Source organism: Oryctolagus cuniculus, chromosome 12, assembly GCF_964237555.1.
Source record: "Oryctolagus cuniculus chromosome 12, mOryCun1.1, whole genome shotgun sequence".
Classification (NCBI taxonomy): domain Eukaryota; kingdom Metazoa; phylum Chordata; class Mammalia; order Lagomorpha; family Leporidae; genus Oryctolagus; species Oryctolagus cuniculus.
This window is the reverse complement of record NC_091443.1, coordinates 67,472,644-67,499,211: the sequence shown is the minus strand read 5'-3', so window position 1 is coordinate 67,499,211 and position 26,568 is coordinate 67,472,644. Positions and strand designations below refer to the sequence as shown.

The 26,568-nt window shown below is 43.9% G+C and overlaps 1 protein-coding gene across 1 annotated transcript; it reads right to left on the bottom strand.

The window, feature by feature from the left end:
- Positions 1-445: 445 nt before the first annotated feature.
- Positions 446-25,842, bottom strand: EIF3J (eukaryotic translation initiation factor 3 subunit J). The gene is made up of 8 exons (XM_051822438.2): positions 25,626-25,842; positions 25,435-25,538; positions 14,019-14,073; positions 13,103-13,194; positions 8,691-8,805; positions 3,972-4,133; positions 1,882-1,955; positions 446-1,530 (listed from the first exon to the last, which is right to left on the bottom strand). Exons 1-8 carry the CDS (start codon positions 25,666-25,668, stop codon positions 1,399-1,401), a joined length of 777 nt encoding a protein of 258 aa, XP_051678398.1. The 5' UTR covers positions 25,669-25,842; the 3' UTR covers positions 446-1,398.
- Positions 25,843-26,568: the final 726 nt, after the last annotated feature.

The window sequence follows — 26,568 nt, the reverse complement described above, 5'->3', positions numbered from 1 at the left end:
ATGATCCAAGAAATTCATGGAAAACAGTTAAGCTTATTTCTGTGCAAAAATTTAAATCTATGGAGTTTTTTCCATAAACATATTAAGATCCATCATGTTTCATTTTTGCACCAAAATCTTTTCATTCTATTTTCGATGAACATTTTGAAGTACCCCTCATATAATGCCCCCAATCTATTCTTACAACTAACCTGAATTGCAGGCTTATTTACCCCCAATAAATAGTATCTATACGACAAAATGATTTCTCAAATAAATAAGAGGAATGCACCCTCCATCCTTGTTGCTTTAAGGTGAGGCTATGAAGGACATGGCAGACCATTCTTGATTTAAAGCTGAAATGGCACATAAAGCATTTGTAAGCTTTAGTGAAGTACAGAGAACAGTAGTCCCAAGAGCTACATTCTGTATTCTCCAAAAATATCTCTTGGGAGGTAACACAAAATTTAAGTCCTCACAATAGTGATTTTATTAAATTAGTTGCTTTATAAAACATTGCGGATGTCATAATTGTTAACATAACAATTTACCAAACTGTAGTTAACTGGTGCAGTTTGCTGAGAATGTTTTATAAAGAAAAGAAAATGCCAAAACCCTGGTAAAGTTGTTCCATTGCAGCCTAGGAGAACAAGAGAGAGTGGTTTCTCAGACACTTGAATCAGGCAAATGAAAACAAGCAGAGTTTCCCTTCCTTATCTGAAGCACTCCATCAGTAGAAATAGTCTGATAAATAAAACTAGACAGTCTATGCACTCAAGAGATTCCACAACTTGTACTGCAATAATGGAGAGGGTTACCTTCTTCAGCTTCAAAGTCGGAAGGTTTGGTCACTTAAGGATCAAACCAGAGCTTTTTCAGTTGCAGTATCTTCACTCTGAGATAAGCAGTCTTCTTCACAATGTATTTTTAATATCCTCACGCTCAATTTTAAGACAAAGCAATTTTAATACTAGGTGCACACCACATGCCCTTGCAGCAAACTGCTTTTCTTGACAAGTTATGAAGTAGTTCCAGGAGGTATGGTTAAGGCTGTATTACTGAATGGTGCTGGTAAATACTACACAATTTTTTGTCATGTTGCAACCCTTGTTTCCAATTTAGTGACTGCTGCTATGGAATCAGATAGCAGCACTGACAACATTATTCAGTTGTGGGTTTTGTTTTTTTTAAAACTATGATTTAGTAGCAACTGAGTTCCCGATTTTAACCCCTTGGCAGCAAGATCCAAGTTCCCTCCTTTGCACATTAGCACCTAAGTGTCAAGGGGTTAAATAACCAGCACAAAAGATACTGCACTTCTGATTGTAGCATTTGGCAGAACTGAAAGGAAAGGAAGTTGTGCTACATGTTGAAGGGATTGTGGGCAACAGAAAGAAGACAGCAGAAGAAGATAAAATGTCACATGAAGTCTTCATAGTCTTGTGCATATCCTCCATCATAGCCCCCGTAATCTGCCAGATCGTCTTTCATGGTGGCTTTTAATCCCCCTCCAGGAACCACACCTTTCTTCTTCTTTTTGGCTTTGCTTTGCTAAGGATGAAACAGAGCAATTCATGAGACTTCATCTGCTATGAGCACCTTATCTGGTATAGCAACCCTCAGAGAAGCACCATAGCCACCAGTCCCAAAATATCTTTACTTCTCTGAGGGAGAGAGATTCCACTACTAACTCAGGAAGGACAGGAGCACCCCTGTGAATACAAGGACTCTCTGTAAACAGGACAATAACAGCACCCAGGCCTCTGATCCATTGCAAATTTAAGTGGTATTAGTGAATCTCTTGACTCTTAAGTTTCTTTAACTAGGCCAGCTACATTAGAGAATATTCTGTGTCCAACCCCATCCTATTGTAATACCCCTTTCCCTGCAGTTCGCTCCTACCTTTTCTTGCTTTTGTTTTTCACTGCAAAGCACAGTCAATGAATTGGTAATCTTTTTCAAGTCATCGATTTCCACTAAAAAAAAAAAAAAAGATACCACTAATGTTTCAGAATAGTTAAAGTAAAAAAGTAAAAGCAAGATAAACATCCTTCTAACAAAAGTACTCAATCATTAAGCATCAGTAACTTTGAAATGATTGAATGATTCTTTACTTCCTGTTAAAAGAAGTTCACAGCCTATGGTTAAGGCTGAATGTCATAACTTATCTATTTAAAGAAAAATGGTAAACTCGGCCAAAAAATACGATCAGCACCACACCATTGCTCATGAGGAACTCAGAGCATCAGCAGGGCTTACAGTGCCCTTGCCATCCTTCCTTCCTCAGTGTGTGTCTCATCAGAAAAGGGAGAACTATGCCCTTCCTTCCACAACACCCCCTCCTCATGCTCTGTCTGGAATGGTTACATGACTAGGCAGGGACAGTTCTTAAATCTGAAGATGACAACCTCCTACCCCAGGAGATCTCCATTTTGTAGCACAGGGACTAGAATGAAAACAGTGATCACTCTGTTGTTGTACAGAGATAGGCTTATGTAATAGACAACATATCCTTCCATGCTTATGAAGCTAGATTAGAAAGCGCCTCCAAAAACAGGAAAAAATCGGGCAGAGAAAAATACCAGCTCAAATCAGAAACTCCAGCTTAATGATAATTTCTAAAATCCCCATTTAAAGTTCACTTGTAGGATTAAAAAAAAAAAAAAGACGGGAGCCAGTGCTGTACTATAGCGGATAAAGCCTCCACCAGCAATGCCAGCTTCCCAAATGGATGCCGGTTAAGCCCCAGCTGCTCCATTTCCCATCCAGCTCAGTAGAAGTTGGCCCAAGTCCTTGAGCCCCTGCACCCACGTGGGAGACCTGGAAGAAGCTCCTGGCTTCGGATCACCACAGCTCTGGCCATTGGGGCCAACTGGGGAGTGAACCAATGGATGGAAGACCTCTCTGACTTTCAAATAAATCTTTAAAAAAATAATAAAATAACCAGGGGCCCAGCACTGGCATCCCATATGGGCACCGGTTCAATTCCTGGCTGTTCCACTTCCAATCCAGCTCCCTGCTAATGGCTTGGAAAAGCAACAGAAGATGGCCCAAGTGGTTGGGCCCCCTGCATCTACATCAGAGACCTGGATGAAGCTCATGGCTTCAGCCTGGCCCAGCCCTTGTCGTTGTGGCCTTTTAGGAAGTAAACCAATGGACTGAGGATCTAACTCTGCCTTTCAAATAAACCTTTTTAAAGGTGGGGGTGGGGCTGGTGCTGTGGCATAGTGGGTAAAGCCTCCACCTGCAGTGCCAGCATCCCAAATGGGCACGCAGGTTTAAGTCCCAGCCCATCCAGCTCCCCTGCTATATAGCCTGGGAACACAGTAGAAGATGGCCCAAGTCCTTGGGTCCTTCACACACGTGGAAGCCCCACAAGAAGCTCTTGGCTTCGGGTAGGACCAGCTGCGGCAGTTGTGGCCATCTGTGAAGTGAACCATAGGATGGAAGACAGCTCGCTCGCTCTGCCTCTCTATAACTGCCTTTCAAATAAATAAATCTAATAAAAAGCAAATACTAATAAAACCAGTTCTAACCACATCTGTGGTGCACCACCTATGGCTGTCACTCCCATACACCCTGCCCTGAAACAGATGACTCCTTTCAGGGTGTAGCACCAAACCCAGGACTCAGAGAATAGGTGCATCTATCCTGTCCCTGGCCTTCTCGTTTGTAAAATGAACAGTCACCAAATTCTCACCCAACTCAAATCCTGTAAGCCCAAAGATCATCCCCAGACACAGATAATTCCTAGCACCTTTCAAGAACAACTAAAATAAGCCAGTTTACTTAGCTGCTTTGACAGTAAGCCCAGGTGTCTCTTTTTGGAAGTAGCTGTAAAACAATGAAGGCCCTCCCAAGTCAACAGAGTAACAGCTAAGGAACAAGGCCTGAGTCCATATTATGCCACAAAAACAAACCAAACCCTTCCATCCTTCTATGATGTCCTTGTTATGGTCTACTCATAGGAAGTACAGATTAAAATTACTTACATGAAATACACACATCTCGAACTAAGGCTTCCAAAAAACTGGCATAATATAGTGACTTTTCATACTGTGTAATTTTATCTTTTAGTAACTTTCCAAACTCTGTGAAATCTTCTCTTGAAGATGGATTCATAGCATCTATTCCATAAACTGTATTATTAACACCTGTAGGAGGAAAAATAAACACACTGAAAAGATCAGGAAGAGTTTCTAAATGTTTATAAACCACTTAACTATCTGATTAACCCTGTTATTTTTTTAAATTTATTCTAAAGCAGAGGTTCTTAACCTGGATCCACTGGAGACTGAACAGAATTCAGTGCATCTGTGAGTGAGAGAACTTATAATACTGTTCAGTCATTACTTTTTTTTTTTTTTTTTTTGACAGAGTGGACAGTGAGAGAGAGACAGAGAGAAAGGTCTTCCTTTTGCCGTTGGTTCACCCTCCAATGGCCGCCATGGCTGGCGCGCTGCGGCTGGTGCACCGCGCTGATCCGAAGCCAGGAGCCAGGTGCTTCTCCTGGTCTCCCATGGGGTGCAGGGCCCAAGCACCTGGGCCATCCTCCACTGCACTCCCGGGCCACAGCAGAGAGCTGGCCTGGAAGAGGGGCAACCTGGACAGAATCCGGCGCCCCGACTGGGACTAGAACCCGATGTGCCGGTGCCACAGGCGGAGGATTAGCCTATTGAGCTGTGGTGCTGGCCCAGTCATTACTTTCAAAATACTTAGACTACCACCTAATCTTATTAATGCATTAATATATTTTTACATGTTAATACATTAATAAACATGTAATTTGGTTTCATAAATTTTTTCAATTTTAGTATTTTGATACCTATTTTAATATAATGTATTTCCTTTGTAAATAAAGTCCTACATATTTTAATTCCTTTAAAAATATTATCAGGGCAAGCCTTCTGGTACAATAACATGTCACTTGGGACACCTGCATCAGAGTACCTGATTCAAGTCCTGGCTTCCACCTTTTTTTTTTTTTTTAAAGATTTATTTATTTGAAAAGCAAAGTTACGGAGAGGCAGAGGCAGACAGAGAGAGGTCTTTCACCCGTTGATTCACTCCCCAAATAGCCACAATGGCCAGAGCTGGGCCAATCCAAAGCCAGAAACCTCTTCCGGGTCTCCCATGCGAGTACAGGGACCCAAGGACTTGGGCCATCTTCCACTGTTCCAGGCTATAGCAGACAGCTGTATAAGGAGCAGCCGGACTCGAACCAGCACCTATGTGGGATGCCAGCACTGCAGACAGTGTCTTTACCCAGTACGCCACAGCACTGGCCCCCTGGCTCCACTTCTAATCTAGTTTTCTGCTACTGTGAATCCTGAAAAGGCAACAGGTTCAAGTGCTTGGGATTCCTGCCACCCACATGGAGATAAACACTGAGTTCCTGGTTCCTGGCCTTGGCCTGATGCAGACTCAGCTGTTATAGGCATTTGGGAATGAATCAGCAGATGGAAGATCTCCTACTGCCATGCAAATATAAAGGAAAAATTTTTAATTAAAATATGTATTTTAGGAAGAGGTCCACAGGTTTTATCAGCTGCTAAAGGCATCCATATCATGAAAAGGATGCTCTCATGAAAAGGCTATCCAAGAATAACCCACAATAAATTGGGGAGACAAGGGAATAAGGCATAGGAAACAAAGATGGATTCTGTAAAAATATTCAGTTCACTAAATCCAGAAGCTCAGCCGTTAAGGTTCCTTTGGGACACCCATAGCCCATACTGGCATGCCTGGTTCTGGCACACTTCCAACCAAGCTTCCTGTGAACATGCATCCTGGGAGGCGGCAGGTAATGGCTCAAGTACAGGGGTACCTGCCACCCAAATGAGAAATGCATACTGAGCTTCAGTCTCCTGGCTTCAACCTGCCCCCGCTCTGGCTATTGCTGGCATTTGGAGAGTAAACTAGCAGATAGAAGATCTGTCTCCTTGTCTGCCTATCAAATAAAATGAAAATAAATTCCAAGACATTTTAATAAATGTAGAAGCTAAGCAGGGGCAAACCATGTGGTAAATACCAATAGAAAAATTAATCTACCTAAAAGAATTTCAGTCTCGGGGATAAGTATGCTTTCCATCCTTCTCAGTACCTAGAAAATTAGTTGTTGTTAATACCACAGATTCAGAATTTCAGTATGAGAGAATGAACAGTAGAATCCGGTAAGCCAAAGACAATGAGTGTATATTGATTTTACCTTTTAATCTGAAGCTGATGTCTCACACTTAAGTTTTCTGTACACTGCATAAACCTACCTCTTTAAGGGCAGTTCTCACCATCCTATAAAAACACATAATGGCTGAGTGCCCTCTAGAATTAGATGAACACACTGAAGACCTGCCAAGCATACGCTGGTACACAGGAGCATCCACAACGCTTGAGGTTGCTAAAGCCCCACTGACGGGAGACTCAGAAGAAGCTTCTGGCTCCTGGCTGTGGAACAGCCCAGCTCCAGCCATTGCGGCCATTTAGGGAGTGAACCAACAGATCAAAGATCTCTTTCTCTATCCTTTTCTCTAACACTGCCTTTCAAATAAATAAATCATAAAAACGGAACAATCACAACAGTCAGCCTGCTTGATCCATTTTAGATAAGACAAAGGATAGGGGAGAAAGAATAAGCAGATCTTTCTTATATAGACTTCAATTTCAAGGATTTTTTTTTAAAGATTTATTTATTTATTTGAAAGAGTTACACAGAGAGACAAAGAGAGAGGTCCTCCATCTGATGGTTCACTCCCCAGATGGCTGCAACAGCTGGCACTGTGCTCATCCAAAGCCAGGAGCCTGGAGCTTCTTCCAGGTCTCCTATGCAGGTGCAGGGGCCCAAACACTTGGGCCATCTTCTACTGCTTTCCCAGGCCATAGCAGAGAGCTGGATTGGAAGTGGGGCAGCCAGGTCTCAAACTGGTACCTATAGAGGATGCCAGCACTCAGGCCAGGGCTTTAACCCGCTGTGCCACAGCACCGGCCCCTCAAGGTTTTTAATTTCAGCAATATTCTATTCTGGGGCTAGCATTGTGGTGCAGTGGGTTAACATCATCTATAACACTGGCATCCTGAATGAGCAACGATTAGAGTCCCGGCTGCTCCCTACTAATGCACCTGGGAAAGCAGTGGAAGACGGCTCAAGTGCTTGGGCCCCTGCATTCATTTTGGAGACCCCGAAGAAGCTCCTTGTTTGAGCCCGGCCCAGCCTTGGCCACTGCAGCCATCTGGGGAATGAACAAGCAGATGGAAGGTCCATCCATCCATCTCTCTGTCTCCCTCTAACTCTGCCTTTCAAACAAATAAATAAATCTTTCAAAAACTTTACAAACTTCTCTGAAAAGCATTCAGTAAGTAACAACGTCAATAAACTTTTGTTCAGCTCGGGCCATGTCTACCTTCTGTGCCATGGAACTCTCCCCCCTGGAGCATTCTGAATGTATTTATTTATAGGACCTACAGGTTTCTTTTATCTCATGCACTAACCACTGCTGCAGGTACAATATAGAAATGGAGGTCCTCTAAAGATATATGCCATGGTGAGAGCCAAAAGGGTCATAGAAAGAAACCATCCTGAGCACAAGACACAGCCAAACTGAGTGCCCTAGCTGTGGTCTAAGTCTCTTAAGGCAACAGGAGAGCCCTACAGTCAGTTCAGTATTTAAATTTCAAGGCCACAAAAAAAAAAAAAAAAAAAAAAAAAATTCAAGGCCACAAACCTTGCAATTCATCCAAATCTCATTCAGCTGATGAATATATTCTATTAGGAAGTGTGGAGGCTGGCACTGTAGTGTAGTAAGTAAAGCCACTGCCTGCAGTGCCAGCATCCCATATGGGTGCTGGTTTGAGTCCTGGCTGCTCCACTTCCAATCCAGCTCTCTGCTATAGCCTAGGAAAGCAGTACAAGATGGCCAAGTGCTTGGGCCTCTGCAACCACGTGGGAGATCCAGAGGAAGCTCCTGATCCCTGGCTTTGGATTGGCCCGGCTCCCCCCATTGTGGCCATTTGGGGAGTGAACCAGCATATGGAAGATCTTGGTCTTTCTCTCTCTCTGCCTCTAATTCTGGCCTTCAAATAAATAAATCTTAAGGAAAAAAAAATGTGCTTTGAGTCCATCGACTTTTTCTATCTTAATCTGTTTTGAAACTCAAAACAATTATTCAAAAGTCTGAACACATACCCTACTCTACCTTCTCAAGTAATGAAGTCTCAAACATACAGAAAGAGATTAAAAACTGCTTTCTAATACCTAAATTAGCTACTACTGTTTTCTTTAAAAAAAAAAAAAAAAAAGTAGATGTTTTCAGGGCCGGTGCCGTGGCATAGCAGGTAAAGCTGCTGCCTGCAGTGCTGGCATCCCATCCTGGCTGCTCCACTTTCCATCTAGCTCTCTGCTATGGCCTGGGAAAGCAGAAGATGGCCCAAGTCTTTGGGCCCCTGCACCCACATGGGAGACCTGGAAGAAGCTTCTGGCTCCTACCTTTGGATTGGCTCAGCTCCTGCCGTTGCAGCCATCTGGGGAGTGAACCAGCAGATGGAACACTTTTCTTTCTGTCTCTCTACCTCTGCCTCTCTAATAAATAAATAAATCTTAAAAAAAAAAAAATTTTTTTTTCTTCGTAACTAGTAAAACTTCTGGAATTTCCATGTGGAACAGTTTAATACTGCACTAATCTGTACCCTCATCATTTTTTTTTGCACCCTCAACTTACCAAAAGTTTCTTTTGCTAATTCAAGGTCTGACTCTTCCTGTAATTTCTTTAGCCGCAGTTTATCTGCTAATTGTTCTTCTGGTGTTAGCACTTTGGGTTCTTCTGGTTCTTCTAACTAAAAGGAGACAGAAAAGTTTTAAAAGAGCTGAATTATGATGGACCCAGTACACTGTCGTATTGCATGAATATTTTAATAGGGATAAATAAATAACCACATGTATTCATAAAGTGATTATCGTATTTCAGGCAGTCTTCTGAACACTTTAAATATTGCTGTTCCATTTTTACAGATTAAAAGCATTGGCACCAATATTAAACAACCTGGCCACAGAAATGGCACTCTCACTGCCACTACCAAGAATGTATTGGATCAACCTTTCTAGGGCAACCCAGTAATATATTACCAGGTTATAAATTATTTTGTATGTTGAAATGAACTAATTCTACTACTAGGTATTTATCATAAGAAACCTTAGACAAAAATATTTAAGCACAAGAATACCTGTTGGAGTTTGATTTACAAATTCAAGTAAGCAGAGACAACTTAAGTGTCTAAAAACACTATGGCGTATCCCTGACAATATTATATGGACATTAGAAAATGTTTCCCTTTTAATTATATTATAGAACTACAAAATTATCATTACAATATTTTATAACCACAATAGAAGTTGTATACTTATTTCCTAATTTCATTCCTTTTAGATGACAATTAACATGTGAGTGTATAACTTCTCACGATAGTTGTGAGGTAATTCTATATGACAAATATGTATTACATTTACTATGAGGGAAAAATTTTGACAATAGTTCCTGGGGAAAAAAGTAAAGGGAATTTGTGTTCTTTATGGTTATCCATGTTGATGTAATTTGAAGATTTTCAATCAGAAACCTGCTTCTCAAATATCACATTTTATTTTTTAATGGAGAAGATAAAATGACAAAGAGAAGTCATTATGACAAGTCAGGACGTCTCAGAACATTTTCTTCAAAGAAATAGGGAAATTTTCTTGACTTCAATGTCTTAGTACACCGGGACAGCATATGTAATTCCTGAATCAAAACTAAAAATATCTTAACTCAATGCTTGGTCTAACATAAACTGAGTACACTCTGAAAGTTTCTTCACGCTAGAGATTAATATGAAGATATAACAAAATAAGGATACTTCTAACTGTAATGACCAAGAAAGATCCAATCAGTACAATTTCTTTTTTTTTTTTTTTTTTTTTGACAGGCAGAGTGGACAGTGAGAGAGAGAGACAGAGAGAAAGGTCTTCCTTTTGCCGTTGGTTCACCCTCCAATGGCCGCCGCGCTGCGGCCGGCGCACCGTGCTGATCCGATGGCAGGAGCCAGGAGCCAGGTGCTTTTCCTGGTCTCCCATGGGGTGCAGGGCCCAAGCACCTGGGCCATCCTCCACTGCACTCCCTGGCCACAGCAGAGGGCTGGCCTGGAAGAGGGGCAACCGGGACAGAATCCGGCGCCCCGACCGGGACTAGAACCCGGTGTGCCGGCGCCGCTAGGCGGAGGATTAGCCTAGTGAGCCGCGGCGCCGGCCCAATCAGTACAATTTCTTACACTGAGTTGTTAAGATTCTATTACTTATTCTGATCATAGAAACACAGGTAGATATTTTTAGATATACAAATATACAAGTTAGCAAAAAGTGTGTGTGTGTGTGTGTATGTGTATATATATGTATATATAAATATAATATTCCTGCCCTGGGGGCAAAACAGGTACTCTCATGCATTGTTGGCAAACGCAAATCAGTACAACCCTACTTGGAGGGCAATTCAGGACCATTTATCAAGACTATAAATGTGATATGCCTTTACCCAGCAACCCAGGTTTGCAAATTTATCATACAAATAATAGACAGACATACATGGTTATTCACTTAAGTACTATACATTAAGAAAAGGGCTGAGAAAAAAAATCTAACCTTCCACCTGAAATAAATTATGGTACACCTCGGCATTGAAATATTATACAGCTACCAAAAAAATGAATTGGGAGGAAAGCCAGAAACTAATGAAAATGAAAAAGGTTTCTTATACGATATAATAAGGAAGACAGCAGAGGATAGGAATGGATGTTTGAGACTTCCCTTCTCCCTAGTTTTATTAAAGCTTAATTGACAGGCAAAAACTGTACATATTTATGGTGTACCATGTGATGTTTGATACATGCATATACTGTGAAATGATTAAGCTAAATTAACATCACCTCACCTATTTCTTTGTATGGTGAGAACATTTAACATCTCTCTCAGCAATGTGAGATGTTTCTGAGTACACCATTTTTGTAGTTTTGATATCTGAACATTTTCATGTTCAGAAAATAAAAGCACAGGCATTTGGCCTAGCTAGTTAAGCCACCGACTGGGACACCTGCATGCTTTTATCAGATTCCCTGGGTTCAAGTCCTGACTCCACTCTCAATTTCAGCTTCCTGCTAATGTACACTTTGGAAGGTAGCAAGGGATGACTCAAGTACTTGGGTCTCTGCTACCCTCATGGGAGACCTGGACTGAGTTCCCAAATCCCAATTTCAGCCTACCCCTGCCTCAGCTGTTGTGGGTATTTGAAGAATGAACCAGCCAACAGGAGATCTCTCTGTAACTCTACCTCTCAAATAATAATTTTTTTAAAGATCTATTTATTTACTTGAGAGGCAAAGTCAGACAGAGGGAGAGACAGAGAGGTCTTCCATCCACTGGTTCACTCCCCAAATGGCTGCAACAGCCAGAGCTGGGCCCATCTGGAGCCAGGAGCTAGGAGCTTCTTCTGGGTCTCCTAAGTGGGTGCAGGGGCCCAAGCACTTGGGCCATCTTCTGCTGCTTTCCCAGGCCACTAGCAGGGAGCTGGATCGGAAGTAGAGCAGCCAGGACTCGAATTGGCACCCATATGGGATACCAGCATCACAGGCAGAGGCTTAACCTACTGTGTGCCACAGTCAGCGTTCACTTTTTAGGTGTGATAATACTATTATAATCTTGTAAGAAACATCTTTTTCAGTGATGCATACTGAAGTAATTAAAGGTAAAGCACATAAGGTTTGTTATCGACTTGATTATTTTTTAGCCAAACAAGAACAAAAAAAGCAAATAAGGTAGAACATTAACAAATATAGGTGATATATATTATTCATTATGCTATCCTCTCTACTTTAATGTCTGATAATTTTCTTTTAAAGTTAAAAAAAATTAAAAATGCTTTCCATGACCTGAAATGGGAAGATCTCTGTGATATGTTAATAAGCAGCAGCAATGGAATAGCACACTGGTTTAAGCTGCCACTTGTGATGCCTGCATCCAATTAGAGTGCTGGTTTTCATCCCAGCTGCTCCACTTCTAATCCAGCTTCCTGTTAATGTGCCTGGGAAGGGGCTGGCGCCGCGGCTCACTAGGCTAATCCTCCGCCTAGCGGCGCCGGCACACCAGGTTCTAGTCCCAGTTGGGGCGCCGGATTCCGTCCCGGTTGCCCCTCTTCCAGGCCAGCTCTCTGCTGTGGCTAGGGAGTGCAGTGGAGGATGGCCCAGGTGCTTGGGCCCTGCACCCCATGGGAGACCAGGAGAAGCACCTGGCTCCTGGCTCCTGCCATCGGATCAGCGCGGTGCGCCGGCCGCGGCGGCCATTGGAGGGTGAACCAACGGCAAAGGAAGACCTTTCTCTCTGTCTCTCTCTCACTGTCCACTCTGCCTGTTAAAAAAAAAAAAAAAAAAAAAATGTGCCTGGGAAGGCAGCAGAAAATGGCCCAAATGCTTGGGTCCTTGCCACCCTTGTGGGAGACCAGGATAGGGTTCCTGGCTTTAGTCTGGCTATCATTGCCATTTGGGGAGTGAACCAGGGGATGGGCGGTCTCTCTCTCTCATCGCTCCCTCTCACTCTGCCTTTCAAATAAATAATCTTAAAACTATCTACTTATAGGGTGGACAGAGAGATACAGGTTCTATAAATAAAAGGTTGTGAGTGCTTTTTAATAGTGTTTTTATTTTTGAGCCACATAAATGTGTTTTCTATTCAAAAAGAAAAATATTCCTGATCCTGCTTCAAATAACCAAGAACAGCACAGAAACAGATACTTTTTGTATCTCACTCAGTATGTACACTGCACACAATGACTACAAAGAACTGCAGACATGGGCAAAAATCATTGACTGTGGTCACTGTGCAGTCACGACTATTCCTGAATGTCTGTAAAACTTAAATGGCATCTAATACATGACAGTTCTGCATTCTGCTTTTGCAGTAACCACACAGCAGTCTGTTTTGGGATTCACCTATCTTAAGGCATTCACTTACAGTCTGTACAGAGTCCTTCAAATTGACAGGTAGTACTCACAGGCTGTAAGACACGACAAAAACTGCCATGAGAATTCTGTATCTTAGGAAAAAAACAGCACTTACCCTCTTCTTAATTTCTTCTTGCCTTTTCTTTTGTTGCCGTTCTTTCTCTTTAATCTTTTCTGCTATTTTTTTCTTCTCTGAAATTTTTATTTCTGAAAGAAATGTTTTATTCACAGTTACACTGAATATTTACCAGTCTATGGATGAGATAGACATGATATTTGTATATTTCAAGAGACTAAACCTTTCTCGGCTTCCGGTTCATATGCTGATTTCCTGGCAGACAAGAATGGAAAAGTTCTGGAGCTTCTCCTTCTCCTCCTTAATGTGATCACTAAAATCCAAACATCTCCCTTTTTTTTTTTTTTTTTTTTTGACAGGCAGAGTGCACAGTGAGAGAGAGACAGAGAGAGAGAGAAAGGTCTTCCTTTGCCGTTGGTTCACCCTCCAATGGCCGCCGCACTGCGCTGATCTGAAGGCAGGAGCCAGGTACTTATCCTGGTCTCCCATGGGGTGCAGGGCCCAAGCACTTGGGCCATCCTCCACTGCACTCCCTGGCCACAGCAGAGAGCTGGCCTGGAAGAGGGGCAACCGGGACAGAATCCGGTGCCCCGACTGGGACTAGAACCCGGTGTGCCAGCGCCGCAAGGCGGAGGATTAGCCTACTGAGCCATGACGCCGGCCTATATCTCCCTTCTTATTTCCTGATCACTCCCTAGAATGGACTTAAGCTTCTTGAACTAAAATGCCAGACACTCCACTCTCCTAATAATAGTCACACAAAGGAAAAAAACAGCAGATATCACAACTGTTCATAGTTTGAGGGAATACAGAAAGATGCAAGGAAAAGAGAATTAAGGTGGGACTGAAAGAATACTTCCTGTCTAAATGCCAAAATTTTCAATTTTGTCATTTAACTTAAGCACCAAATGCCTACCAAGACAAAACCAAAAATGGAGGAGCTCCAGTAGCTCACCTGGTTTTACTTCTGCTTCCTCTTTCTTTTCGTCGTCATCATCATCCCAGTTATCCTAAAGAAAAGGACCCCCATTAATAATTCTCGCATGTTCGTGTTTCCGTCAATTTATTATCAACTTGTCTAACTCCATAGAAACAGCTTGTTGCCATTTTTGAGGTAATGCATTAAATTTGTAAATTAACAGAGATAACTGACATAACACTGAGCTGTCAAGTCTAGTTTTGTTGTTTTTCATGAGTGTTTCAAAGTTTCCCTCTTAGAGGTTTTGCACATTTCTCTTTCTAATTATTCCCACGTATTTCATCTTCTGTTTTGCTACTGCATTTCTAGCTGGTTATTATTCATGAACAATAAAGCTACTGATTTTTCTGTTAATTTTATATCCTGCTACCCTACTGAATTCATTTATCACTTAAGTTACATTTATCATAGACTTTTCTAGGTAGATAGGTTGAGTATTCCTAATCCAGAATGTTGTAAAATCTGAAATTTCTGAGTATGTTGCAAGTGGAAAATCCCACACCTGACCTCATGTGACAAATCACAGTCAAAATGCAGGTGCACTAAGAACACTGTATACATGACTTTCAAAATATATAAAGATATAATACACACATTCACTGTGTGCCAAGAAACATAAATTAATTTCATTTTTAAACTTGGGTTTCCTACCCAAAACATCTCATTTTATATACGCAAATATTCTAAAATCCAAAAAAACCCTAAAATCCAAAATATTTCTGGTCCTAAGAATTTCAGATGGGACACTCAACCTCTACTAGCAGATCATCTGTAATTAAGTCAACTGTATTTGTTCTTCACCAATCCTTCTGCCTCACAATTGACTTCTCTTATTCTCATTGCTCTGGCTCAATCTCTACAATGTGGGATACCAGTATCTTTGCCTTGTTCCTCTCTTCTTGGAAATATCTTGTGTTTCCCCATGAAATGCTATGTGTTCCACCAAACTTATGCATAACTTAGCAATTTTTTCTTTAATTGCTTCTGGATTTCCAGGCAGAAAGTCTCTTCTTCCAACGAAGAATTCATCCACATTTTCTTCTAGAATGTGTAGGCTTTCACTGTTTCTTCATTTAAATCCCTGATAATATGGAGTATTTTTCGTATGTATAGTGTGAAGCATAAAGGTAATTCTACTCTTTTCCAAATGGCTACCCAGTTGTCATAGCATCATTCATTGAAAGCTCATATTCAGGGCTGGCGCTGTTGGGGTAGCAGGCAAAGCTGCCGCCTGCGAGGATGGCATCTCATATGGTGCTGCTTGGAATCCCAGCTGCTCCACTTCCAATCCAGCTCCCTGTGCCTGAGAAAGGTACAGAAGATGGCCCAAGTGCTTGGACCCTTATACCATGTGGGACACCTGGAAGAAGCTCCTGGTTTTGGGTTGGAAGAAGCTCCTGGTTTTGGGTTGGCCCAGCCCTGGCCATTTGGGGAGTAAACCAGTGGATGGAAATTTTTTCTGTCTCTTCCTCTATGTAACTCTTTCAAATAAATTAATTTTAAAAAACCCCATCTTTGCCCCGTGATTTACATATGCTAAATTTCTTATTCCTTGGATGTACTTCTGGGCTTTCTGTTCTACCCCTCTGATCTAATGTCTCTTTGTGCACCAGTACCATCCCGTCTCAATTAGAGGCTTTACAGAATGTTTTAACGTCTGCTAGGGCCAGTTCCCTCTTGCAGCTTTTCAGGACTTTCATGTTTTCCTGACCATTCCTGCATGTCTGTTTTTCCATCTGAGCCTTTATACCAACTCATCTAATGCCAAAAAAAGTTTCTCCATTAGCAATTAAAATACAAACTAAAATTAATAGCTTTATTTGGTGATTCAGTGTTTTAAATTAAAAAACTGAGGTAACTTTATACTTCTTACTTTTCCCATTGCACACCCTGGCCAATGGCTCACTTATTTGAAGCCATATTCCACACAACACAACCCTGTTTAATGACTTAAATCTATATTTGTATGATACTTAGGCCAGTATTAAGGCAGAGTTAGGAGCTGACCAACAGCTTCATAGATTCCCAGCTCCTAACTTGAGCAAGGTGCCCTGACATAGATCAACACTCTGTCTTCTCTATGCCTAACATAACCACTAGACTAAGTATAAACCAATTACCAAACACAATTGTCTAAAGGCTCCACAGAATTTAGAAGGTTCAAGTTTACTAGAGACAAACACAGCCCTGTATTTAAACAGGGCTTTAATCTACAGGTAGCCTGGCCATTGTCTAAGCTACTAACAGGCACACTACAACATGCTATCGGAAGCTAAGACACTGAGCCACAGGATGACAGATGAAAAGCAGGAGGCCCTGACGCTACCATAAGAGGCACAGGCTGACTAATATGCCACAAGGATGACACCAAGCTTGTGGTTTTATAACAAGACCAATCATGAATCTAAATCAGTCTAGGTATATAAACTAACCAAGGCTTGATTCTTAATAAACATCTATAAGTCCCCCAAAGAAATTAAAAATCCAATATCTGGACTAAGGCTGTCCTGAGCTCTGCAAGCAGAATGGGAGGAACTTTATATAAAAAGTAAGCATCTTTTTATAATCACCTTGACACTTTAACCCATGATTCAGTCTCAGACTGGAAGCAAACTGGTTAGTCATTATTTGGATAATTAAGTTACTAGAGTTAGAAATTAGAGCTCAAATGTTTATATTACTCTACTGGTTTACGTTCTTTTATCAATGCATCACAGTACAAAAGGAACCAGAAAGCTAAAAATAAAAGTTAACTAGTAGATACTTTTGTTGTTGTTTTAATCTTCACAGAACACCCTAAGCCTGGGTCTGTGATAGGTTGCCTAGGCAATGCTTCACATAGGAAAACCATTCGCCTACTTCCAATGAGTGCACACTTACAACCTCTATCATACCGATAAATAATGTGAAATAGCATTTACTGAGAGCTTGCTTTGCACCAGGTAGTGTGCAAAGAGCTTTGTATGTAGTAACATAGCTAATCTTCACAACAGTTCTGAAAGTAATATTATATTGTCCTCATTTTACAGATAAGGAAACCAAGGCTGTGATACAGCCATCCCACAAGCTAAGTGAAAAACAAGGACTGTTCTGAAAGGCCCAGAGTTCCTTCAAAATATCAGAGTAAATAAGACTTCTTCCCGGAGCCCATAGTATAAAACAAGTATCAGAACTAAGTACTTCCTCACCAAAATCCCTTTTTTTCAATCAGCTCTGGAATGAGCACCCCTGGAATCATAGTGACTCACATTAAAAAGAAGGGTATAGGGGCCAGCACAAAGGTGCAGGAAGTTAAAGCTATGGCCTACAGTGCTGGCATCTAACACTGGGCGCCAGTTTCAAGTCCTAGCTACTTCAATTCTGATCCAGCTCCCTGCTGGTGTGCCTGGGAAAGCAGCAACAGATGGCCCAAATCCCTGGGTTCCTGCACCTAGGTTAGAGACCCAAAGGAAGATCCAAGCTCCAGGCTTTAGCGGGCACAGCCTTGGCCATTGTGGCCATTTGGGAAGTGAACCACTAGATGGAAGATCTCTGTCTCTCCTTCTCTCTGTGACTCTACCTTTCAAATAAATAAATCTTTTTTAAAAAAATCGTTTTTTAAAAAAGATTTTTTTTATTGAAAGAGTTACAGAGAGAGAGAGAGAGAGGTCTTCCATCTGATGGTTCACTCCCCAAATGGCCGCAACGGCCCGAGTTGCGCCAATCCGAAGCCAGGAACCAGGAGCCTCCTCTGGGTCTCCCACACGGGTGCAGGGGCCCAATCACTTGGGCCATCCCCTACTGCTTTCCCAGGCCATAGCAGAGAGCTGGATTGGAAGAGGAACAGCTGGGACTAGAACCAGCACCCATAAGGGATGCTGGTGCTTCAGGCCAGGGCATTAACCCGCTGAGCCATAGCAACGGCCCCTCAAATAAATAAATCTTTAAAAAAAGAAAGAGGGGCAGGGGAAGGGGTAAAGCACATGTTAACAAAATACAGCTGGGTACACTGGTTACCCACCTTCAAACCTCAAACTGCCTGTGGTGGTTTTTGACTAATTTGAAGAAACTTGTCTCTGGGGCCAGCGCTGTGGCATAGTGGAGAATGCCAGCACTGGATGCCAGTTTGAGTAACAGCTGCTCCACTTCCAATCCAGCTCTCTGCTATGGCCTGGGAAAGCAATAGAAGATGGCCCCAAGTCCTTGGGCTCCTACACCCACGTGAGAGACCCAGAAGAAGCTCCTGGCTCCTGGCTTCGGATCGGCGCAGCTCCGGCCATTGCAGCCATCTGGGGAGTGAACCAGAGGATGGAAGACCTCTCTCTCTGTCTCTACTTCTCTCTGTGTAACTCTTTGAAATAAATTAAATCTTCAAAAAAAAGTAACTTAAGGTATAATATCTACCTCACTACTTCAGAGAAATCAGCCCAATTTTCTATAAACACTAGAACTTTATAAATGCTAGTAAAAATTTCAGATAAAAAGAAAAAAGGATTCCTCAAGAAATACCTAAAACTAACAATAGGAAGTAAGTGTATAAGCCACTTCAAAGAACCCTAAATGTGTATTTGGCTCAAGATACTACCTATCAATATACAATTAAATCGCTTACCCAGTTCATTTTTGGTAGCCAATAAATCTCACAACTATATTTATCTCCAAATCAATTACCCAGGCTGCTCTCCAAAAATTTAGCCCAGCTTCTTAGAACAGAGACTGATAAACTCCTTGCTTATCTATACTCTTGCCCTGCAGATACATAGCCAACATCATTTGAGCCATTACTTTGAAAGAGGCGGCTCCTTTTCAAGTTTAAAACCCACAGCCCAGGCCAGCGCCGCAGCTCACTAGGCTAATCCTCCGCCTTGCGGCGCCGGCACACCGGGTTCTAGTCCCGGTCGGGGCGCCGGATTCTGTCCCGGTTGCCCCTCTTCCAGGCCAGCTCTCTGCTGTGGCCAGGGAGTGCAGTGAAGGATGGCCCAAGTACTTGGGCCCTGCACCCCATGGGAGACCAGGAAAAAGCACCTGGCTCCTGGCTCCTGCCATCGGATCAGCGCGGTGCGCCGGCCGCAGCGCGCCGGCCGCAGCGCGCCGGCCGCGGCGGCCATTGGAGGGTGAACCAACGGCAAAGGAAGACCTTTCTCTCTGTCTCTCTATCTCACTGTCCACTCTGCCTGTCAAAAAAAAAAAAAAAAAAAAAAAAGGTTAAAAAAAAAAAACCCACAGCCCAATAGAATGTGATTAAGCTTTAAAAATAAAACAAACATTTAAAGTCCTGCTTCCTTTTTATTTCTAACAATGCATGTAGTAGTTGGCAGGTTCTGTCATTTTTATAATAGACAACTACAGAACATCACATGCAATGAGAGAACACATTTAGGAATGAAAATGCTTTCCGCCTGAAGCAAGATATATTTATAGATTCTCAAATAGAAGTAGCTTCACAAGAGCAGTATAACTCTTTGGCCACAAAGCAACAGCCCAGGAACTAACATACATTCCTTCCCCTTTTTTCTTCAAATAATTTGGTTTAGATAAGACAAAATCTCTTGCAGAAGTCCTTTACTGATGTTCTATAAACTGTGTGGTTCTGCTCTGAGTGGTCTCAGAACTCTGCAACAAAATCCTGGCAAAGCTAGACTACCGAGCAAAGTTGAGTTTTTCAAACAAGATCAAACAGTCTTCTATCAAATCAGAAATATGCTGGTCTCTAGAAATAAATGTACCAGTCTTAGTAAATTCTACTCATTTCATCTAATTCACTGGGTTTAACATCCTATAGTGGCTCAGCACTGAGATGAAATTCTACTGCCTCAATGATTCCTATCTCATAATAGTTATCAATCAATTCTACTTTAAATTTCTAGCTAAGCAAGATTAAGATCAATACATTTAAAAACCATTGACTTATTTACTTTCAATGGATCAGCATGACAAATACAATAGGCAAATATTTTCTAATACCAAATATGTTTCCTAATGCAAAACTTGCTACTTTAAACTTTTCTACTTCTTTATGTCTGGTATTTTTCAGAAGACACATATAAACACACTCTAAGATATCCATTCCCTGGAAAAATGTCCACCTTCTGAGTATTGCTCAATACTTTCATATTTCTCCAATATATAGATTTCATTTTTCAGAAGCTTTTCCCAATGCTTGAAAAGTGTTCTCAGCCTGGTAGATTCAAACCATTACCTGCAATAGGAACCTAACAGAGGGTGAACATGCAGGATGAGACAAGCAATTTTCAACTAAGCCAGTTCTTTAGGATCTCTTTAAATAAATTCTACAACACAGGATGGTTATCCTGGTGGTTAGGATGCTGATGTCCAATACTGGAGTACCTGGGTTTGAGGCCCACGTCCAGTTCCTGACTTTACCTTCTTTTTTTTTTTGACAGGTAGAGTGGACAGTGAGAGAGAGAGAGACAGAGAGAAAGGTCTTCCTTTTGCCGTTGGTTCACCCTCCAATGGCCACCGCGCTGCGGCCAGCGCACCGCGCTGATCCGATGGCAGGAGCCAGGTGCTTCTCCTGGTCTCCCATGCGGGTGCAGGGCCCAAGCACTTGGGCCATCCTCCACTGCACTCCCTGGCCACAGCAGAGAGCTGGCCTGGAAGAGGGGCAACCAGAAAAGAATCTGGTGCCCCGACCGGGACTAGAACCCGGTGTGCCGGCGCCGCTAGGCGGAGGATTAGCCTAGTGAGCCACGGCGCCGGCCCTACCTTCTGATACAGACCATGGGAGGCAGCAGTGATGGCTCAAGCAATTAGGCTCCTGCCACCCAAGTAGGAGACCTGGATTCAGTTCCTGGCTTTGGCTTCAGCCCAGTCACAGCTGTTCTGGAGATTTGGGGACTGAAACAAAATGATTACCCCGCTGTCATTTTAAAAATTAATTTAGGGGTGGCTCCGTGGCTCACTTGGCTAATCCTCCGCCTGAGGCGCCGGCACCCCGGGTTCTAGTCCCAGTTGGGGCGCCGGTTACTAGTCCGGTGCTCCTCTTCCAGTCCACTCTGCTGTGGCCCAGGAGGGCAGCAGAGGATGACCCAAGAGCTTCGGTTCCTGCACCCACATGGGAGACCGGGAAGAGGCACCCGGCTCCTGGCTTCTGATCGGCCATGTTGGCCATCAGAGGAGTGAACCAATGGAAGGAAGACCTTTCTCTCTAACTCTGTCAAATAAAAAAAAAATTTTAATTAATTTAGGGGGCCGGCAGCCGTGGCTCACATGGCTAATCCTCCACCTGTGGCACAAGCATCCTATATGGGCACTGGGTTCTAGTCCTGGTTGCTCCTCTTCCAGTCCAGCTCTCTGCTGTGGCCCGGGAGGGCAGTAGAGGATGGTCCAAGTGCTTGGGCCCCTGCACCCACATGGGAGACCAGGAGGAAGCACCTGGCTCCTGGCTTCAGATTGGTGCAGCTTAGGTCGTGGCGGCCATTTGGAGAGTGAACCAACAGAAGGAAGACCTTTCTCTCTGTCTCTCCCTCTCACTGTCTGTAACTCTACCTAATAAAAAAAAATTATAAAAAAAAATTAATATAGGGGCCGGCGCTGTGGCATAGCAGGTGGGGCCTCCACCTGCAGTGCCGGCATCCCATATGGGCGTGGTTCAAGACCCGGATGCTCCACTTCTGATCCAGCTCTCTGCTGTGGCCTTGGAAAGCAGTAGAAGATGGCCCAAGTCCTTGGGCCCCTGCACCTGCATGGGAGACCCAGAGGAAGCTGCTGGCTACGGATCGGCCCAGCTCTGGCCATTGTGGCCAATTGAGGATTGAACCAGTGGATGGAAGACCTCTCTCTCTCTTTGCCGCTCCTCCTCTCTCTGGGTAATTCTGACTTTCAAATAAACAAACAAATCTTTAAAAATTATATCTTTTTAAGATTTATTTGAATGGTAGAGTTACAGACAGTAAGAAGGAGAGAGAGAGGTCTTCCTTCCATTGGTTCACTCCCCAGATGGCTGCAACGGCCGGAGCTGCGCCGATCCAAAGCCAGGAGCCAGGTGTTTCTTCCTGGTCTTCCATGCAGGTGCAGGGGCCCAAGGACTTGGGCCATCTTCTACTGCTTTCCCAGGCCATAGCAGAGTTGGATTGGAAGAGGGGCAGGCAGGACTAGAACTGGGCCCATATGGGATGCTGGCGCTGCAGGTGGAAGATTAACCTACTGCGCCATGGAGCCAGCCCCTAAAAAACTGATTTAAAAAAGAAATTCTACAATACAATTGTAGAGGCAAATGCTTGAGACAGTTAAACACAGCCAAAGATTTTCTACAAACTCTATACCCTTTGAACAAGTCCACCTGTTCTTCTGAAATGCTGAGAGACTAGCAAAATGGAATAAAAGCTGTGTTGTCTCTGTTTTCAACAGGTACTTATTGCATTCTCAGTCAACACATCCTACACATCATTCCAGCAATGAGAAAGGAGTCCAGTCATACATGCCAAGTGAACAATTCCTCCCACTGCCTCTGTACAACACAAATCAGTAAGAATGGCAAAATGAAGCCAGAGTGGCAGGAAAGAATGCTCTCTAGTTCCCACTTCTATGAATATTAACAGTTTTACACTTTACTCTAAGTCTATTTCTGTTAGACAACCATTTGAAAAGCCAAGAACAGCAAAATACTAGGTCCATTGAAAAATAAAACACTTGGGGCTGTGGTGTAGCAGGTAAAGCTACTGCCTGCATTGCCAGCACCCTATATGGGCACCAGTTCAATTCCCAGCTGCTCCACTTCTGATTCAACTCCCTGCTATGGCCTGGGAAAGCAGTAGAGGATGGCCCAAGTGCTTGGGCCCCTGCACCCGTGTGGGAGACCCAGAAAAAGCTTTTGGTTCCTAGCTTTGGATCAGCCCAGCTCCAGCTGTTGTGGCCACCTGGGGAGTGAACCAGTGGGTGGAAGACTGCTTTCTTTCTCTCTGCCTCTCTGTAACTCTGCCTTTCAAATAAATGAATAAATCTTAAAAAAAAAAAAAAAAAAAGGAAAAATAAAACACTACCAGAGCAAAATTATTATAACAAAGACCCAAGTTCTCTTATCATTTTCCAGGACATTACAAATGACATTAACATAAATTCTTAAAGGTTAAGTACTAGATTTCAGATAAACTAAAGAACACATTACTTTGCTTTTGAGGACTTTTTTAATTCACATATTCTGTGACTTAAGGACCATGATTATCTGACTTCAAGGAAGCTAATTTTGTTTGCATCTTTTCACAAAAATATTAAGCAATAAACATCAGAATTTAGACATGTGACTCACTACTATGCAACAGGACAACTTTTCAACTCTAGACTGATAACCTCCAGGCAAGCAAACTTGTGCTTGCTAACTTTCCATAATGTCTACTTACTACAAACTTCATTAATGGATTGACCATAGTTATCAAGCCAAAAAAATTAATACTGTAACATGAAATGAGACAGAATTAATGTTTATTGAGTAACTACCAACTGGTAGGCAAATCAGCTTAATGTTTGACGTATCTCGTTTAAAACACAAAACAACCCTCTGAGATAGGCCCTACAAAGACCATTTACAGATTGGAAAACTGTAACTTGCTTATGACAAATCTACAAAATGTCAAGGCAACAATATGAAACTAGGTCTTACTCCGAACCCAGGAATCAAACTACACCCTGGATACCACATCTTGAAACTCAAACAAAATAAGCTAACATTTCAACACAGGGATATTAACAGACAGATTCAGCTTCCACGCTCCAGGATCAATATTAAAGTGCAGGTAAAAGAATTATTATCATTTATATAAAATTCTGCACTGGAAGAGTAAATAGACAAGATTCTCCTTGTGGTTCCTAGCAATATATAAATCTCCAAAACTAGTTCCAAGTGATCAGAATTATATTGACCAGCACTGACTTCATTTAGATACCATGAAACCAGCAACTTCATGGTAATCAACCCAGACTGCTCCATTTAAACTTTATTTTCTGGGACTTCTTTTTTGATTTCTCCAATCTTTTCATTACATTTTTCTTTGCAAATGTTTTGACTGTCATGTCCCGTATGCACACAAAGAAAAAGGACAAATCTGAACTCAAGGCTCAAGACTGAAAATGTATCACACTGTGGAGAGGTAACTAATATCTTGTAAGGAAACTGACAATACAATCCAGTCCTAAGTTTACATAATACATAAATGAAGCATCTAAGTATCTTCAGTCAGTAACAGTACTACCTATTCACTCCAATGTGTGCAAAGCTCATATCATTCCTGAATCTGAGGCTATTGGATACAATTGCACACTTTCCCCTATGAGCCCTGGGTGCAAAGGGAACAATTTAAACAGCAGCACCATTAAGCGCATCGTGATTATCTGGTTTAAAGCTTCAACCCAAGCAGAAAGGTAAAGAGCTAAACATTCCCTAAAATTTCCATTTCATAAAAAGCTCTGTCTGCACAGATACAAGATTTTTAAGAACTTTTTAATAAAAGTTTTAACATTCTGGACTTGTGACTTTTGCTTAAAAAAAAAAAAAAAAGGGCAAGAAAGCCACAGAAGTCAACGTTATCTACAGTCACAAGATGAGCCCAGGAGAGTTCACAAAAACAAACAACGACGGTGAATATGGTTGAGATCCACAAGGCACAGGAAAAATATAAATACTGGGTCTTCCAATCATTAACTCTTAAATGTTTTCTTGGGCGTCATTCACGTTGTAGTAGACGAAAAACTGTCAACTCTCCATTTTCCAGGTCACTGTGTGGACTCCCAAGGTCCACTAACTTCTGGCCATCTCAGTTCTCAGTTCATCCTTTTTAACCACAGGGTGGGGGAAGGGAGAGCTCAAAGTTACTTCACTTTACTGCTCCTATTAATCTCATGTGGGAAGAAAGGATGAAATTAACCCACAACATTTCACCCACCTAACTGCTTGAACAAACTCTCTAAACAGGCCTTCGGAGTCATAAATGAAGTTGCTGGCTCCGGGGAGACCTGAGTTCAGACAGGCAGGCGGGTTTCAAGACTTTCCATATGGGATAAACCATGGCGCTCGAGCCCCAACTTCCCAGTCTCATCCTTGGCGAGAAGCTCCGGACCGCGAAGCTTGCACGTGGGCCGGCCTGGTTGCTGCTGTCACATCTCGTCGCCAGTCGGCAGGTGGGATCCAGGCCCGAGCGCGGACCCCCCAAAGCGGGGCTGGGGTCGGCTCGCCACTGCCTTCGGCCAAAGAGTCGAGAGGCCACACTGCCCGCCTGATCCACATGGTCGCCGAGCGGAAGGAGAGAGGGCACCATCGGGCCCTAGGCTCGTGCCTGGACCCGCGGCTCCCAGGCCCGGGCGGCGCCCCTGGGCCGGGAGTTCGCCCGCCGGCGGGCAATCCCGCCCGCGACAAGGCTGGCCCATTCCCGGGCTGCCCAGCGCCCCAGCCCGCACCCACCTTGACGTCTTCATCCTCGTCCTCGCCTTCCCAGCGGTCCCCACCAGCGGTGCCGCCGCCCCCCACCTTCCGCACCGGGTCTTCCACGGAGAACGTGTCCGCGTCTACGGAAGAGAGCGAGCCGCGTTAGTGCCTGCCTCGGCGTGGGGCCGGCATCGGCCCGGGCCCTGCCCCCGGGGACTTCGCCTCACCCCAGGAGTCCGAGTCGCCCGCCGCTGCCGCCGCCGCCGCCATCTCGAGCCGGGTGTGAGCGTGTGTGAGGGGAGAGCTGGCGCGGAGTTAGCGCGGCGGAGGTGAGTCACTGGCTTTGCTCTCGTTGGCCCGCGCGGGGCAGGCTGGGACCGTGGCTGACTGTGCGCCCGGGCCGAGGCCCCGCCCCTCCTGGCGGCGCGGGCGACGCGCACTGCCGGGGCGGGGACTGAGGCGGGCGGCGCGTCCAGCTCCCCACGACGCGGGACTGTGCTGCGGGCTCGCGGGGCGGTGGAACTGTCTACCCCAGCGTGGGTCCCGGGGAGGAAACGTGAGTGCAGGGAAGTGGGCGGGGCGGTCCCCCGGCTTGGCGTTTGGCCCTCGCTGGCCCTCACCGCCCCTCCCGCTGTTCTCGGAGATCCGCGCCCGCCGCCGCTGGCGGATGGTGTTCTCTCCGTGCGGCGCGCGGACTCGGGCTCTCCGCGCCACGCCCGCCGGTGTACGCGGCGGACCGGCCTCCCCGACCTCTCTCCAGTGCAGTCGAGCTGTAATGAGCAGGGGATCCTCTTGGAAAGCCGGCGTGTGCGGGGCGTCGAGGAACGAGCGAGGTGGACAGACCGCGTCCGTGGCGGCCTTCCCGATCCGGATGGCCAGAGCCACTCCGAACGCGGTTGCGTCCAGTTAGTCACCAGTGGATCGAAGACAGCCCCAGCCCCCTAGGCTTTTCCAAACTTCCTGGGAGCCCCCTGAGGCCAGCACATTGATTCATTCTTTTACAGACCAGTTTTGGGGCTCTGGTGCCTGCCTTGGGTATAAGCTCTAGCCTTGTCCTCCCCAAGTAGCAAAGACGGACAGGTAAACAGATTTCGGCACAGTGTGATGACTGCAACTGAAAGAAGCATTATGAGGTTACTTGTAAATAGGTGACATTAAGGGCAGCGGGCG

What these genes read in the sequence shown, in the direction of transcription:
- EIF3J (XM_051822438.2), bottom strand. Translation starts at nt 25,668, where the DNA reads ATGGCGGCGGCGGCGGCAGCGGCGGGCGACTCGGACTCCTGGG. An exon ending in ATTAGCAAAAGAAACTTTTG is followed by an intron (nt 4,134 to 8,690) that starts GTAAGTTGAGGG and finishes TTCCTCCTACAG; the next exon opens with GTGTTAATAATACAGTTTAT. An exon ending in AAAAACAAAAGCAAGAAAAG is followed by an intron (nt 1,531 to 1,881) that starts GTAGGAGCGAAC and finishes TTTCATCCTTAG; the next exon opens with CAAAGCAAAGCCAAAAAGAA.